Source organism: Apus apus, chromosome 4, assembly GCF_020740795.1.
Source record: "Apus apus isolate bApuApu2 chromosome 4, bApuApu2.pri.cur, whole genome shotgun sequence".
NCBI classification, from domain to species: Eukaryota; Metazoa; Chordata; class Aves; order Apodiformes; family Apodidae; genus Apus; species Apus apus.
Genome location: NC_067285.1, coordinates 10,431,679 through 10,443,904, shown reverse-complemented (window position 1 = coordinate 10,443,904; position 12,226 = coordinate 10,431,679). Strand labels below are relative to the sequence as shown.

General features: G+C 42.7%; 1 protein-coding gene across 4 annotated transcripts in view; it reads left to right on the top strand.

Annotated features, from left to right (window-relative positions):
• RBM20 (RNA binding motif protein 20) overlaps positions 1–12,226 on the top strand; it is a 106,144-nt gene that overhangs the window by 83,768 nt on the left and 10,150 nt on the right. For 2 of the 4 annotated variants that reach the window (XM_051617714.1, XM_051617717.1), the window contains exons 6-11: positions 1,394–1,537; positions 2,600–2,731; positions 4,464–4,543; positions 5,362–6,049; positions 7,873–7,971; positions 9,383–10,052. In XM_051617714.1, coding sequence (XP_051473674.1) covers positions 1,394–1,537; positions 2,600–2,731; positions 4,464–4,543; positions 5,362–6,049; positions 7,873–7,971; positions 9,383–10,052 — 1,813 coding nt within the window. The remainder of the gene's footprint in view (positions 1–1,393; positions 1,538–2,599; positions 2,732–4,463; positions 4,544–5,361; positions 6,050–7,872; positions 7,972–9,382; positions 10,053–12,226) is intronic. The other 2 variants (XM_051617715.1, XM_051617716.1) reach the window with 2 other exon arrangements.

Below are 12,226 nucleotides of genomic sequence, written 5' to 3'. Positions count from 1 at the left end.
GAACAGATCTATCAAAACAGAGGTGCCAGGTGACCTGGGGTGATTCTACACTAGCAGTGCATTGGCTGTCAGGGAAGTTTCCTGTTCCCCTGCTAATTGTAGTTGTATTCTTCTGTTGATCAGGGCATGCTGCCCTGCCAGATGCAGGCATCACTTCCTTTTCTATCCAAGCGGTGTCATGTTGCTTCTCTTTTTTTCAGGATCAGGTCTTTGTTATTTTTCTGCTAGAGAAAATATCTTACTTCTGGACTTTGGCCATTCTTTAACTTGCCTTCTGCAGCTGGGCAGGTTCTGTAAGATGCAACACTGTGGGGGTCTTGCTGCAGCAAAAATAGACAAATGGTTAAGTCATGAAGCCTAAAGGGAGGGTGTAGACAAAGGTGTAAATAAGATAACATTAGCTCTGTAACTTGTGAACTTGCTGACAAGCCAAACATTTGTGATGGCTCTGGTGAACTTGATCCCACAAGATTACGTGATTTGCATCTTTCCTTGAATGGCACAATTTTAGCTGAAGGTTGAGTTACTTACTCGGTAACATCCTTACAGCAGAGGTCATAAGCAGGAAAGTAGTCTGGGAAAACTTAATCTTGTGTGAGCAATGTTTTGTGTGTTGTTAGCTGGGGTAAGTTATGTTCCTCCCTGAGTATATCTTGATTTTCTTCTTTGCACAAGAAGTGTAGAGCTTGCTTTCCATGTCAGGGAGATGGACAGCTCTTCGGGAACTGCACCAGCATTGGGAACTGCCCCAACACTCCAAAATAGACTTCCACCCTTGGGAAGCAATTACACTGGTGCCATGTTACTGTGCCAGCCCAATTCAGGAGCTCTGCCTCCCTGCATGTCCACTGGTCACTATAACCCCAGGGGAAAAGTCCTTCTGTGTGGTGTTGCAATGAAAGTAGTAGGTTTTCCAAGCTGAGGTACACTGTGTGTCCTCTCACAAGATAACCAGGGTCACTTTTGCCACTGGCCCAGTCTGGCACTGGTCACTTTTACCGCTGGCCTGTACCTGTGGCAACCCAGCCATCTGCTCTGACCTACCAGGGCTGTGAAGCCCTGGAGTCCATTAGATTTGAAGTGGCAAATTAGCTTTTGCAGGAACATCATTAATCCTGTTTGAATGAGAGCATCTCTTCTAGAAATCCTCTCTGGTCTTGGTAGTATCCAGGGATGGAGATTCCATTGCAAGTTGCACTGCAGCTAAACATTACCCTTCCCATTTGTATTTCTAAATCAGGATGTTAAAATACAAGGTTTTAAAGAAGGATATTTATAGCTAGGAACAGGTATGCTAAACAGTAGGTTTAATTTTTTGCAGAAATGTAAGGTCTTATCTAGTGGATGGAGTATCTAAGATAAAAACATTGTTTGGAGTTGTTTTTTTCCCCAGTTTCCCCAGAGGAAATCTACACTGGGTCGAGTTGTACACATCTGCAACCTCCCTGAGGGAAGCTGCACGGAGAATGATGTCATTAACCTGGGCCTCCCATTTGGGAAGGTCACCAACTATATCCTCATGAAATCCACTAATCAGGTACTGTGCATTTGGGGTCACTGGTGTTAACATATATTGACATAAAGACACATTGACAGGAAGACAGAGTCTTTGGGGAGAATATATATATATATATGTATATATATATATATATATAAAAATAGAAAGTTAACTGTATTAAATCTGGTCTTAAAGTGAAAAAAATAAGTTGGTGTTTGCTGTTCGAGTTGCTGGCATAAAGAGGCACAGGCTGGCAGCAGAGCCCCCAGGCTGTGGCTGTGCTGGGTGATCTGGCACACAAAAGCTGCAGGAAGGCTGTGCTCTTACAGAGGGCACTGACACCTCACTCTCTTTTATTCTGTACCAGATTGTAGTAGAGCTCTGTCTTCAAGGTAATTTAAGTAGCTTAAGTCTACCAGTGGTGACAGGCAGGGAAGATTATAAAATATCTTCTCATGTACCTGTAGCAGACAGTACAGATGGATGTAAAATCTACACCAGTGGGCAATGATTGAGATTGTAATGTTTCAAAATGCAAAGCTTTGAGTAGATTCCTTGACCAGTTAAACTGCAATCACAACAAATAAAATTTTAATGTAACTAAAAGTGCTAATTAATGCAGTTCAGATTTTTTAACTCTATTCTGGCTGCCTGTGCTCTGATTTTCTGCTCTTACCTGGTTCTGCAAAACTCAGCTGTCAATCTCAGGAGCAGTGCACACTGCATCATTGCAGTTCTGCATCTTGTCAGCAGCTGACCATGATGCACAAACGCCAGTGCGGAAGGGAGGGAAAGGTAATGCTTCCACAAATTAAGAAAGATTAGATTGCAATAATTTAGTTTTCAGCTAAATTGGCTTGTAAAGTTGCATATAAGCTTTAAGAGTTGGGTTGAAACCTTTCTTTGCAGTTAAAAAGAGGCTGTGCAATGGACTGAGTGTTACTATTTCAACTCCAGGGCAGGAAAGCTACCCCGTGCTGTTCTGTTGAAACATTTTGCATGAGAAGAATCCAAAAGAAAGTTATTTTGTTGCCTTTTCTCTCTTATCCTTTGTATTTTAAATTATGCAGTAGATTTTAAAGCTCTCCCCATTTGTGCTAGGCCTTTCTGGAAATGGCTTACAGTGAAGCAGCACAAGCCATGGTGCAGTACTACAAAGAAAAACCTGCTATGATAAATGATGACAAGTTACTTATTAGGATGTCTAAAAGATACAAGGAATTACAGCTGAAGGTGAGTCATTCCTGATCAGATTTTCTGAGTTTCCATGGCATGTGCTAGAGAATACATCAAAAAATCTTTGCTGATTGCTGATTTCTAATTAATGCTTTAATACTATGGAAAAAGAAATTAAGAAAGATAAATTAATGAATGTATGTTAATGATATTTTATACCTCACTGCTTGTTCTTTTCTAAATTTCAACTCTTGGAAAAGATCCTGTTTTCTCTGGTCCTCTCATACCATTATTTCAGAAGTACCTTCTGAGCTTTCTTCTGAGTGGCCTCCCCACACTGCTTGGTCTAACAAAGGTCTAAAACATAGTCATGTGTAAGATACAACATGTCAGCAGGTGTAAGATGGCCCTTTCCTTTTAGTCAGGCACTAAGCCTGAAGCAATGCTTTTCACTTCTTGCTTGCTTGAGCTGTAGTGCCATCTCTATACCAAGCAGTTGTGGCAGGGCTAAACATCACACTGACTTCTTTTACTTACTTTCTTGTGAAAGACCTAAATTAAAAAACAAGATTTTTTTTGTTATGTATAATTTACATGAAGTCAAAACAGCACGATAGTCTTTGGACTTTCTGTAGAGTGTGTGATGCTTCTGATGTAAACACCTGAGTGATGTCCAAAAATCAGTGCTCTTGTAAGCATATTTATGGAAGCTTATGTACTGCTATATGCAATCCTTAGAGGGTATGTTTTTTCATGGAGACTTGGACTGGAACTGGCAATGCAGAGTTGAAAATCTTCATATTATATTATCTAACATGGTACAAAGTTATTTTATAACATAATTCTGTAATGTTCCAAGTTAAGAGGTTAAGGAGGATTTTATGAGCCTTGAGGAAAAAAAAAAAAAGTAACTCAGATGATTTGTTTTCACCTTTGGAAAATTCTCTTTACTGTACACATATAATAGTATAAGGAGACTTAAAGGAGTTGCCAAAAGCCTGTAAACCAGGGCAGACTTTCTTAGGCAGGGTGAAGGGGTCCAGATGTAAGATGGCAGACTGTGCATCTTAACATAGAGGCAGAAGAGGAATTACCCAGGAGAGTGTGGGAGTTTGCCTAGACTTCAGGAATATTTTTCAGCCTTTCCAATGGCAGTTTTTCAGGTCAGGAAATTTTTCTTCTCTGAGCGAGAAACAGCCCTTTCTCTTTGTTAAAAACAAACACACAAACAAAAGTGCAACATCATAGGGGGAATATGCATGAACTATTTACCACTACAAACTGCTCTGAGTTCCTGCATGATTATGTTGCTCAGCTGTGCATGCTCCAAGTGTTTGATGAATTGCATGCACTCCAGCCTGGAGCAGTGCATCTTTTAGAAGTGATCTTGAATCTCAAGGGTCAGAGAAAGGCTGCCATACTTGTTGGATTCAGATATTATAGAAAATATCTGGTTTGTTTCCTCTTACCTCCAATTCCTAGAAAATACTCTTGTGATGAATGTGTACCAGGGAAGGACAAGCTAGTTTTCAACGCATCTTGGAGCAGCCGGGTATGAGGAGACAGTGCTACAACGTAATGGAGCAAATTTTCCATTTGTATCATTTTTCTTTTGAAGGTGTTATTGAGATACCAGCTGCAGAAAAGACTAACCACAACACCAAAACCAAATATTTTTCAGTAAAGGTATAATTAAATGATGCATGGATGCTGTTTCTTGAGAGACAAATCACCTATATTAGCTTGGAGAGTAGTGCAGCAGGCTGAGCAGTGTCTTTGTCTCATTTAGAAACCAGGTAAAAACGTGGCTGCTATCATCCAGGATATCCACTCGCAGAGGGAGAGGGACCTGCTGCGTGAAGTGGACAGGTAAAGTTTCTCCATAGTTTGGAACTGGGACCTGGATAAGTCTGTAAACCTACAGGCAGAAAATGTATTATCTGTGTGCTTCCCTCTCTTACCTAATTTGCTTCCTTAAAATGGATTTCACTTCAAATGCCTCTAAAAATATAAGTGGGTACAATAGTTGGTACAGGGTCTATGTAATGAGATCAGATGGAAATTGTGCGTGTTATGAAAAGAAATGAACTCTTTCCTACTGATGGTGATGACTCAGAAAATATGCCTGGCATGTGAAGAACACACAAATGAAGCTGTTCCACTCTGCTTCCCCTTGAGTGAAAAGTGTAATGGCTGGGGATGCTGTAAGACCTAGCCGGAAGGAGATGGTTCAGATTCAAATGTATTTTGGTATGTTTCTGATCTGCCTGACTTCTGGACCTTCCAGCAAAAATGAAGAGGAACCAGAGTCCTAAAACATCTCTCTTAAACAGATGACCTTTGTCACTTTTGTCTCAGAGATGCCCTAGGTAAGTATTAAGGGTACAGACATTAGGGTCATTGTAAACGTATTAATATATTAATAGCTTTTAATGCTAAATCTCTGAGAGAGACTTTTAGGAATGAATGAATGAATATACCCTTGACAGATCTGTGGGGATTTCATTAAACTCTGTGGATGTGATACTGCCTTCTCTCCTGTTCACTGTGTTTGCAGCTGTGCAGTGCATGTCTGTGAAAGGCCTCAGGCTCACAGGCAACAGGGCAGGCCCCGTGTGCTTCCAGTGTACAAGAACTCTGTGAACCACAGTGGGTCAGCCAGTTACAGCTGCCTTTTCCTTTTGCAGCAGGTACGGCACAGAGAGGCCCCGCTCTCGCAGCCCCATAAGCCGCTCCCTGTCACCCCGATCTCACACTCCCAGCTTTACTTCCTGCAGTTCACCCCACAGCCCGATGGGGACGGGCAGGACTGACTGGGGAAATGGGAGAGAGTCATGGGATCAGTCCCCATATTCTCGACGGGAAGAGGAAAGAGACAGCAGGGAATGGCGAGAGAATGGGGATGAGAAGAGGGACAGGACTGACATGTGGGTACATGAGAGGAAACATTATTCCCGACAGCTGGACAAGTTTGATTTGGATGAACGGATTGAAGGAGGCAGAGGGCACAGAGAAAAATATTTAAGGAGTGGTTCCCCTGGCTCTCTTCACCCTTTATCCGGCTACAAAAGCAGGGAAGATGACTATTACCGGAAAACCTCTAAGTCAAAATCTGACAAGTTTCAGAGGCAGCTGCAGGATTTACCTGGGAGATCTAAGAGAAAGGAAGAGGCAAAGTTAAGGGAACGCAGGCATTCTTACAGTGAGGATGCTGCCAGGGAGGAGGCAGCTGAACAGAAGCACAGCAAAGGGTCTGAGAGCTCCAAGCAAAAACAAAGTGACAAGAATAAGGTGAAGAAAGCTGAAAAAGACCATGAGGAAGATGCCGCTGCTGAAGGCAGTGATGTGAAGGAAACCAAACTTCCCGAGAATGAGGTAAATAAAGATCTCAAACTATATATAAGAAGGTAAATGCTGAAGTAATATATTTTCTGAAATGTTTCAGATCAGTTGTTATGGGTGTGGTGCTGCTGAAATACAATTTTTTGCCACAATAAAATCAGGAAATATAGTCCTTGGAGAGAGCTTGGGAGGTCATCTTGTCCATGTCTTTGCCCAGACTGTGCAGATCTATTACACTGTTGCAGGGTTGGGTACATGGACGTTGTCTTTCTGGGTCAAGCACAGAACCTCCGGGTAAACCAGTGAGGGGAAGGGGACAGACATCTCACAACAAAACCAAGTGACAATCTGCTGCTTGCGTGCAGGTTGTGTGTGTAGGCTTAATTGCCCTACTGCTCATATTACCTGTGCACAATACCCCATAGCTACTCTCTCTGCAACCGTCACCTCCTGCACAGATGCACAATATTTGTAGGAAGATACAGGGAACTGGTTGTTATACTGCTAAAATGGGGAGTGAACTTATAATGAGGAACATTTTCTTTTTGGTCCACTCAGCAGAGCAATTGGTCTCTATTAAGCGTAAGTCCCTGCCCTCACCTGTGGCAGGGATAATTCACACCATCCCCTTCCATGTGCTGTCAGGAATCAATCTCTTCCTGTGGCAGAACCACTGAATCATCTAATGTAAAATTACGGGATCTCTGGAGAAATACTCCTAGTTGGTAAAGAAGAGTGTTTGTGGGTTTGATTCTCCACTGGGAAACAGTGGAGAGGGAACAGATGATGATGCCTCATTTGCTCAGTCCCAGTACAGCCCATTCTTATGTACCCACCCAATGGGGATCTTGTTGCTGGCTCTTGGCCACCTTGCCTCCCTCAGTTCCCCCTGGTGATACACTGCCGCCATCCACCCCTGGGGATGCTGGCACAGGAGCCTGCAGAGCTGCTTTGCTGACCAGGGGCCCATCTCTAGCTTGTGACTTTGTGATGTCAGGGCCATCTTGGTTGTTTTTAGTTGACTTTGTATTTGTTCTTCTCACGGGGGAGGCAGTGTTGGTAGAAATCGCTAGATCTTGTAACTCAGCTAGTTTCTGTAACAGGCAGCAGCACTGCCTCATGCCATAGATATGTCTGTACCACCGTTTGTCATCTTTCTCTTTTGGCTGGTATTTCACTGTAATGGATGGTTCCTTGGAAGGAGAAGTCAGAGAGAAATGTCAGACAGCATCCTAAATCACCAGTGTTGCACATTCTGCATGCTTTTCAAGTTATTTTAAAGTGGTTTTGTTAAAGGCAGATTTCTCCAGGGAAAACTGCTAACTACTTATTTTAAAAGGAAGAAATAGGTTTGAATGTCATGACCTCACACTTTTGTTTTGCCCCTCTTTTACGAAGTACCAGGTAGTACTGTGGTTTTGTTCTTCCTGACTGTGTAAGAAGTTGCATTCTTGACTGATCCTACATCAATAAACTAAACAGTCAAGGTCTTTTGCAGAGTTTTAACACTGCTGCTCTCCTTACCATGTCTGAGCCAACATAACAGATGTGGGTAGAGAACAGAGGAGTGGAAATACTAGTTTATTAATATTCTCCTCTACCTGTCTTCTAGTCAGTTCTATGAAGTAAATTACATCTCTCTTATTTTGTTTATATTTGTTTCTTAATTCTCATTCTTGCAGCCTTGCTAATAGAATCCAATGCTTGAGTCTTTTCCCACAGCCCAGCTGACTTGCACAAACTTTAGAAATAAAGAATGTGACCTTGTGGTGACTTTGCTTCCCTAAACCCAGAATAGAAACATAATAGAGTACCACTATGTGTTGCCATACGTGTATATGTTGTATTTATTTTAGTTTGGAAAAGAGGAGCAAGTCCCAGAGATGAGCTCACCTTCAGCTAATAAGCAAGGAAAAGAATCTGGAGAGATTCTGGAAAACACAAGAAAAGAGAAGGTTGGTGACATTGTTGGTGCAGCTTCCATGACACAATGAGTGAAAACCCAGGTTTGGCAGCACATTCTTTCAACTGAAATATTTCACCTCCCTGGAAGAGCTGGTAAAGGAGTTATAAAAGGGGGCTGTCTAGATTAACTTGCCTTATCTTGACCTCTGCTTTAAGAGCTAGCTTTTCCTGAAGTCTCCAGAACTCTTTTATTAGTTTCTCTTTGCCCATGTACATTTCTTCACATGCATAGTCCTTGGCACTGGCCACTGTAAGTAACGTACGCCCAACTGAACTGTGTAACTCTGTGAACCATGCCCAAAAATAGGAGATGTGGTCAGTCAGTGGAGAAGGAGAAGACTAATGATGAAGACTTCTCAGAAAATTGTCCTTAGGTGGACTATGGAGAGTAGCCGCTTCTGACTGTTTCTGGTTTTAATTAAATGTCTTTACAGCACCCTTACTGCAGCATCGCTGTTGAGGACAGCAATGTCCTTGGAATTCCTCCAGCTTCATATCTGTAGGGTCATGGGTTGATGGTCAGATATGGAAGCTATTGATATCTGTTGCTGTAGAAAACTGATCTCCTGGCAAGAGCAGTGTCAACTTCCAGAGTTTTCGTGCTGGTTTAAGATTCTAGGAGGGGAAGTGTGGGAATGGCCAAATAGGAGGAGAATACAGATTATTAATAGATTATGTGTATGTGATGTGTCTGGGAGTTGAAATCTAAGCTGCAAGTGAGTTTTAAAAGTGGCATATACCTCATAATTCTAATACTTCTGAAGTCCAGTATTTGTGTCTGAGTCCTGTAAGTCTATAACTGCAAGTATGAGGTATTGCAGATTATGTACCTTGTATAACTTTTAAACCAATTTTTCCTAAGGTCTAGGCCAATGTCTACCAAGAGTCTCTGGCAGAAAACTCTCACTAGTAGAAGGAAATCACTACAGAAGGTAGCCACACATGCTCAGTGAAAGCCGCAGTGGCTAAACTGGAGTTCAGTATATTATTGCACTGCCTATTTCTCACCACCCTGGGATGGAGGTAGAGGAAGGGGAGAGGTTCATTTCCTTGGGGATCATATAGTAGAGTCAGTTGCATAATTAAGTATAACAGGTTGCATTTTGTTCCACTGCTTCTAGAAAAGTAAGGAGCAGGCAACTGGAGAAACCGTAATCCCCAAGGCAGATACAGGATCTCCACAAAGTGAAGTTGATGTGATAATTAAAGAGATTGCTTGTCCTTGTGGATAAGATTTAAAATTGCAACACCAAGGCATGTTGGTCTTTGAAACTAAGATACAAGGGGGTTTAGACATGGCCAGATCAAAGTTTTTCCTGTTTACTGATGTTCAAAGCCCATGTTTTAATAGTGCTGATCCATAATCACTGATCTCTCAAACATTTTACATCTCTGTGACAGGACCGAGACTGGGAGAGTGGAAGTGAGATAGAAGGTGAGACCTGGTATCCTGCTAACATGGAGGAATTAGTGACAGTAGATGAAGTAGGAGAAGACGATTTAATCATGGAGCCAGATATAACTGAACTTGAAGAAATAGTACCAGTTGATCAAAAAAATAAAACAGGTTCAGAAATGTGTCCCTGTGTGTCAACCATCTTAGAACTGGAAAACGATCAGAAACACTCAATGAGGAGTGAAGACAAATTTGCTCATACAGCTTTAGAAACAAACTTGAGATCAGCAAAGAGCAGTGTAGCTTCTAGTGGCTGTCAGGATGATGAGGAGGATGTTGATAATGATGATGCTGTAACTGAAGCATCAAGCCTAAATCTGGACCCTGAGCAGAAGCCAGATGAATTGCAAGAAGACCAATCTGCAAAGGAGTCTGATCCCCAGCAGAAGGAACAAAAAATGGGTAAGAGCTCTGACAGTCACTTGGAGCCTGAAGATCACCATCTACCTTCTGTTCATCTGAAAGAAGAGACTCTTCAGCTCCCTGATACATTTATAGATGATTACAAACAGATGGGATCACAAGGAGTTGAGAGCAAAGAAGTTACGGAAATGCTTATTAAAAACACTAGTGAAGAAACAAGACATGGAAGCCAAGAGTGTCCAGAGGCCAAGGGTAACTACTGTTTTGTTGTTTTTTTTCTTTTCAGCCCACAGAGAGCCTTGCATGTTTTCTCTGACAGTAGACTGAAATTTATTGCTAACAAGAATAAATGTTGCTAATAGTATCAAGACTTGTCCTTGGAGCAGCTCAGTAAAAGAACCCCAGTGCCTTTCGCCAAGCTAAACCATTAGAGGCTCTTAGCTGAATAGTGTAAAGGAAATATGATAAGCAGCTTGCAAGCTTTCTGAAAGGCATAAGCTGCTATAATTGTCATGGCAAGGTTCACATGAGTTTAGCTGAAATCTTTCAGTGCCCTGCTAAATTTATTTTGAATTGTCAATGAAATGAGTGACAGTCTCTGAAGGTCAGCAGAAAATTATCTGTAATGTCTGGCTGGCTCCTGGACAAGGTGGGTATTCTTACACACTGTACTGAAGTATTAGTAAGATGGAAATCATAGAATCATAGAATCATTAACGTTGGAAGGGACCTTAAAGATCATCAAGTTCCAACCTCCCTGCCATGAGCAGGGAATCTTACCACTAGACCAGGTTGCACAAAACCTCATCCAGCCTGGCCTTAAAAACCTCCAGGGATAGGGCATGAACAACCTCCCTGGGCAACCCATTCCAGTTCCTCACCACCCCTATAGTGAAGATTTCTTTCTAATATCTAACCTAAATCTCCCCTCTCTCAGTTTAAAACCATTGTCCCTTGTCCTATCACTACCTTCTCTGATGAAAAGCCCCTCCCCAGCTTTCCTGTAGCCCCTTTCAAGTACTGGAAAGCTGCTATAAGGTCTCCCTGGAGCCTTTGCTTCTCTAGGCTGAGCAGCCCCAACTCTCTCAGCCCGTCTTCATAGCAGAGGTGCTCCAGGCCTTTAATCATCTTGATGGCCCTTCTCTGGACCCTTTTGAACAGGTCCATGTCTTTCCTGTGTTGACAGCACCAGAGCTGCACACAGTATCCCAGGTGGGGTCTCACCAGAGCAGAGCAGAGGGGCAGAATCCCCTCCCTGGCCCTGCTGGCCACACTTCTTTTGATGCAGCCCAGGACACAATTGGCTCTCTGGGCTCCAGCACACACTGGTGGCTCATGTTGAGCTTCTCATCTACTACCACCCCCAAGTCATTCTCCTCCTGGCTGCTCTCCAGCCGTTCTTCCTCCAGCCTCTATTTGTGCCTGGGATTGTGCTGACTCAGGTGCAGGACCCTGCACTTGGCTTTGTTGAACTTCATGAGGCTGGCACTAGCCCACCTCTCCAGCCTGTCAAGGTTCCTCTGGATGGCATCCCTTCCCTCTTGGTTGTCAACCACACCACACAGCTTGGTATCATCAGCAATTTTGCTGAGGATACACTCAATCCCACTGTCCATGTCTCCAACAAAGATGTAGGCAATTATCTGTAGATTGTTACTTCTGAGTCTCTGTTCAGGCAAATATGTGCCTTTTGTCAGGACTTGTTGTATCATCTTCTGTTATCTACCACATGCTGCCTTTAATATAACTGATAGGACATGCTGTGAGATAATGCCAATAAATGTAATCACAGCTACCTATTATCTGTCAGGAAACAAACAAAAAAAATCTTCAGTGTTTGAAAGGGAGTTCAGTTCCTTGTCACACTTTCAAATGAAACTTGAGTGAATAGGCTGTGTATAATGAGGAGACGTGGAAAACAACATGGAACATGTTGGCCAGTAATGCTCTTTTTTCTTGCTATCAGTCTGTGTGATGGAGAAGGGTTTGTGAACAGGTGTTCTTGGAACATTTTTGAGGGTGCAGTTTCCACCAGGAAATCCTTGAACATTCAATGTGAATGTCTGATTTTGAACTTCTTCTAGGAGAGATTTGAAACTCACTCAGTTTCCAATACTTATCTCTTTGGTTTGAAGACACCTTTCCAGGCTTTGCCTATTTGGAGATTACACTGTCATGCAGGCTCCTTGGGACTGGGAATGGCAAGGTTGACTCCCCTGGGCTTCCAGCTTCACAGACAGGCAACTGATTAAAGAGTTGGGTATCCCAAGAGCACAGTTACTTTGGTGTTTTCAGCATCTCAGCTTCCAGCTTGCCAGCAGGGAGCCTGGAAGCTCCATGGGGAGCTTGTGCTTCCCAGAATTCTGCCATTGGCTTGGTATCTGAAATCTGCACTGCATGGCTCTAAGCTCTCTGCAAATGCAGCT